The sequence below is a fragment of the Sciurus vulgaris genome (genome assembly GCF_902686455.1).
Source record: "Sciurus vulgaris genome assembly, chromosome: 4".
In the NCBI taxonomy this organism is placed as follows: Eukaryota; Metazoa; Chordata; class Mammalia; order Rodentia; family Sciuridae; genus Sciurus; species Sciurus vulgaris.
The window spans coordinates 163,024,142-163,029,562 of NC_136464.1; the positions used below are offsets into that span (position 1 = coordinate 163,024,142).

Genomic DNA, 5,421 nt, shown 5'->3' on the forward strand with positions numbered 1-5,421 from the left:
ATCAATAAGAAACCATCTTCAAAGTATTGATCAGAAAAAAATAAAAAAACAAGCGCAGACCATGTCCTCAGATACCAACACTGGACAAAACAGTGAAAAAAAATTCTATTGTTTACAAAATTTGTTGTCTGTTGTATTTTTTAAATATAGGCCAAAGACAAATGCTTTGTGCACTATTGTTTTCTGAGCACTATTCCATGAATGACCGAAGCAATTCTGAACTAGTAACTCCCAAAAGGGTACTGTTTTTTAAAGTAGGCTTCAAAGGTAAATTCATAATCCTTAAAATCAAGAGATTCATAATTATGAGCAATCAACTTTTCCTGAGCTGTAATTCAATACATTTCCTTTCACTTATTTTTGTATGTATTTTCCCAAGGTGATTTAAAGACCACCTTCAAACAACTGTATTTCATAAAAAATATCTGGCCATTTCTTAACCAACTGAGTGTATCTGAGGCACATTAAGTCACTTCACATCATTCTGCAATAAAAATACTAAATTTGAACAGTGAAGAAACAACACAAACCAACTGGGACACAATTAAATACACACTTCGGCTCAATTAAGGAAACCACTTTTAAAGTTCACAGGCTTTTATTTCTTTACATTTATTATGCCATGAATTCATAGGGAATAGGTTCCAGCAGCTCAGGCTCCTTTCCATTTGTTCTCACAAAATGTGCTTCTCTGGGTGGAGCAGGCTATTGAAGGGGAAAAAAGGAAATGAACTTTAAAAATAATATACACTCAATTCTTAAACTTCTATAAAAAATATCTAAGCAACAGTTTTAACAGTTTCCCAAGATTAACATCAATACATCCTGCCAAGTCAAGCTCTCACCTGGCGTTTCAGCTGAACCCAGGTACCCTTCTCTTTGGCTTCCTTCTTTTTCTGATCATTTTCCTTCACACGTTTCAGGAAGCTGTCTCGGCTCTTAGAGTGCTTAATATGCTCAATACGCACATTAATCCTCTTGGCAAGAATCTTGCCCCTGTTGAGAACAGAAATTCTCATAAGCATTTGATCAAAAACACAACAGCGATGTAGAAAATGGTTTTGACAGTTCCATTTATTAGGAAAATTATTAATATTTTACTCAGAATAAATAAGGCTTGATCAGTTTTGCAAGATTAATCTAATTGGAAAAGGCCTTGAAGTAAACATCTTCTGTTGTTATTTTCTATTTTTAGTGCATATATACAGAATTTGATTTACTCCAGTCAGTCCCGAGTGCCCTGCCCGTTTTCCACCCCACCTCCCTCACCTTATTCTCCTTTCTCTACTGGTTGTCTTTTCACTCTAAACATCCCTACTTGCTATTCTTCCGATGAAGTGACAGCCTCTGAAACACTAGTAGTTGAACCAAAATCAAATCACTAGTATAATTTAAAACTTTACAAATTGTGTAAGACCTTCCAGTAAATCTATTTTAATTTGTTTCCTCTGACAGGTGACATGACAAACACTCAATTTGCCTGAGTTTTAAGAGGATATTTCCTTTGCCCCACTTGAATGACCAATGAAGACATAAGTCCAATTGGCAAAGTGAAAGGGGGGTATAAGAAAAATACTAGTCATGAAAAACTGTATCATCACTTACTTAACTTGCTTATTCACAACAATGCCAACAGCATGCTGGGTAACATTGTAGACTCTCCCAGTTTTGCCATGATAACATTTATGAGGCATTCCTTTTTGAACAGTACCCATTCCCTGGATAAGAAAGGAGACAAAAGTTTTATTCCAGTCAATTCCTCCTTCCTCTTAAACCCTCATTTTTATTGAAGTAACTAAGATGTCATAAAATTTCCTTTAAACGGCAACTCGAGCTTTCAGAGCCGGTGAAATGTGTTTTTCACATTGCTTCAAGCAATCAAAAGAGGTAATCATCATTAAGCTCCAGAGCCAGGACATATTTAAATACTGAACACAAAAGAACACAGTTCTCACTGGAGTTTCATAAAAACAGTAATCTCCATCTTAATAAATTTTACACTAAGGTACTCCTTTTCACTTCAACTCTCATCATCCACCCTGCCAATTTTCTATTGGCTATTAACTTCAAGAAAGTAATGAGTCAGGTGTGGTGGTACACACCTGTAATCCCAGGCAACATGGGAGGCTGAGTCAATAGGATTCTAAGTTCAAAGTCAGATTCAACAACTTAGCCAGGCCCTAAACAACTTAGTGAGACCCTGTTTCATAATAGAAAATAATAATTAAAAAAAAAGTAATCAATAAAACTTAGGCTCAATAAGAATAGTACTTAAAAACACCCATTCTTTACTCTTATGAACTCTTACTAAAATAGGTATCTCCCATAAAATTCAGAACCCAACATTATATTAATTCCAACTTTTCTAACATCCAGTGTTATTCTTCAATTTTATAACTTACCTTAATGTCTACAATATCACCTTTCTTATAAATTCGCATATATGTGGCCAAAGGAACAACTCCTGCCAAAAGAAGTTTTAATTGTCAGACACAAGACAAGTCTACAATAAAAATAGCATACTATTTTTGAAAATTTCTCCTGACAGTAAAATCTGTCTTCTACACACCTCTTCAAAGTTTTAATCCTGCATATATATAGTTATGAAACTACATAAAATTCATACTTACTTATCTATTAGAAAATGTCAAGTTATTTAAATGTTATTTATGAACCACAACACATACTAGTAAAAATCCAAATGTGTGCTATGCTTAGCTTCAAGTAAATTACTTACCATGTTTTCTAAAAGGCCTAGAGAACATATATCGGGTTCCTCTCCTCTTTCCCTTTGTGTTCGTCATTTTGGCAAATTACTAAAACCAGAAAGTACAAAATCAGTCAGATAAAACCGAAAAATTGGCATTTCCCCTTTACCAACAACAAAAATCCTGTAATTTCACATGTATGCAATTTCAAATTAGGAACAGTCTTTTAAAAAATCAGATAATCATTACTTCTCTCAAAGAATTTTTTTAAAAAAATTACCAAGTAAACTCCTAAGCAGCAGAACTAGATATCAGACCCCAAACCAGTATTTCCTTATGAGAACAGAAAAACATCAACAGGACTTGTACTTCACTGTATCTGTACAACCCATGCTAGAATGCCAAGGGAACTAGAAATTAGAACCTAAAGGATCATCTACTGTTGGAGAATCCCCTACAACTCAACCTTGCCTTTTTATACAGTAGAAAAAATCCTTTTTTTTCCCCTTTTTAAAAACACTTTTATAACTCACTAAAACTCACTTTTATAACATCTACAGAGGACTCAGCAATCCTTAGCACAACTACAGTATAAAAGAACTGACAGCTAACAGCTAATTTATCATTATCTAAAAAATCACCTACTATTTAGATTTAAACCCTTCCTTGGTTTCCCCAAAGGTCAAAACAATAGTTTTGATCACTGGGCCATCCAAGGGCAATTAACCCTATCACAAGGCAAATTATAAAGTAAAGTTTAACTTGCTGACAGCAGTCTAACAATGTATCAGTCTCTCAATATACAAATACTCCTTAATCCTCAACAATAACTCTGAAAAAGCACCTTTTTCATAAAAATTGTTGCATAGACACAAAAATGTCTCAACTAACTCACCAAAGTACTATTCAATGGATGCATCCTTCAATTTTCAGAAAAAAGCAACTACGCAATTGTTATAGTCCTCAAAAATCTCTACACCTGCAATCTCATAAACTTGTTAGGTTCATAAACTAGGAAAGACCTCTCCAGATACAAGTGACTTTAGAGCCACCAGAGTCAGAATCAGGAAGTCATTTTTGCTCCTCTAAACTCATTTTCCTGTCCTCTATTTTTATGTCTAGACCTAACACACAAAACTGAACCAGTTTTCCAAAATGATACCTAACCATGCAAACCAATGATGCAACATTATCAAAATTTGCCAAATAAGATCACTTTGTGGGGGGAAACCAGCAGTTTGCTCCACACTGACACTTCGATGTTAATATCCACAAACTAGACAAAAAGATGAGAAGCTACTGAGATTAAATAACTTCCCCCCCACTAAACTTCTAAATCGGACATATTGCTGTTCTGGAGTCCCTTCCCTCAACACATGCTATCTTCCCCTCTTAATATAAATATTGGTGTGGCAGTCTTAGAATGTTTTCCCTTCATCCACTAGCCATCCCGAGACAAAGCTAAAAACAAGAGGAAACCAATTCAGACGCTATGCAAGAGGGGTCTGGGTTCTGGGATTCGTTAACCTGATTGACTCTGCAGGCACCCACGAAGCCAGAAGTTCACACATCTGGGCTCACAGGAGATCAAAGTCAAGATTTGTTTTAAACCCGTCTTTAAGACCCGGAAGTGCCTACCCGACAGTTAGATGGAAAGGAGTTCGAAAAGCATCAAACCACGCGGCCCCATACAGCCTAAGAGAGGGCCCAGGATGCGGTAACTAAAGCCACAGAAATATCGAGACTGAACCCTTGCCAGACTAACCCCAATCGCTTCGTCCCCAGTAAGTAGGCTCCATCTTCCTAACCACACCAGGGCAGGGCCACGGCACCGCAGTCAGGTCCTCAGCCCACCGCCCAGGCCCCACACAGCGCACGCTGCTCCCGGTCTGGCAAGACATGGACCCAACCGTCCAGAACAGTGGACCTCAGACTGAGTAAACAGCCTCCCTAGTATCACAATGCACGGCAACTGAAGCCGCAGGGTCGCAAATCGAGCCGAACGAACGCAAGGTCCCGGGAGCCACGCGTAGTCCCTACCTGGAAGATGGCGGTTCCGGCCGAAAGGAAGGAGGCGGGGTTGTTGCGCGCGCAACACAAGGGCCCTACGGGCTGCCCGCGATGCTGCCTGAAAAAGGAGCCAACCGAAAGAGGCTCTTCTAGAGAAGCGGATTGGCCCTGAGAGCAAGAAGACTGTGTGGGGATATTTTCTTCTCACGCAAACAAGAAGCATTCAGCTAACAAGCTGACATTTGTATCGCGCTAGACAGCCCGTAAAGGGGCCTTCGAAGGCGTCAAACAAGTCGCGACGTCCCAAGCGTGCCGACGTCCGTCGTCGCGTCACGCTCACGTCGGAAGCGAGGCGTGTTAGTATCTCCCAGGGGTAGCCTCTGCCCGCATTAACGGCGTCAGAACCTTTTAAAGTGTTAGTAGCTGATGTTGGTTTGTTGCCGAAATGATTACGTGGGCACAAAACTCAAATTATAATGAATCAAAAATATTACCTGGCTGGATGCGCCGGCGCGCGGCTAAAACCCCAGCGTCTGGGGAGGCAGGAGGATTTCGAGTTCGAGGCCAACCTCAGCAGCTTAGCGAGACCCTTTATCAAAATAAAATAAGAAGGACTGGGGACGTGACTTAGTGGTAAAGCGGTTCTGGATTCAATCCTAAAAAAAAAAAAAAAATGGTTTGTGCTTCTGAAGTTGTTATCCCT

At 39.0% G+C, this 5,421-nt stretch overlaps 1 protein-coding gene across 1 annotated transcript; it reads right to left on the reverse strand.

The window, feature by feature from the left end:
- Nucleotides 1–562: 562 nt before the first annotated feature.
- RPL21 (ribosomal protein L21) lies at nt 563–2,816 on the reverse strand. Its single transcript, XM_079136866.1, has 5 exons — nt 2,738–2,816; nt 2,403–2,464; nt 1,606–1,718; nt 846–996; nt 563–705 (listed from the first exon to the last, which is right to left on the reverse strand). Exons 1-5 carry the CDS (start codon nt 2,802–2,804, stop codon nt 616–618), a joined length of 483 nt encoding a protein of 160 aa, XP_078992992.1. The 5' UTR covers nt 2,805–2,816; the 3' UTR covers nt 563–615.
- Nucleotides 2,817–5,421: the final 2,605 nt, after the last annotated feature.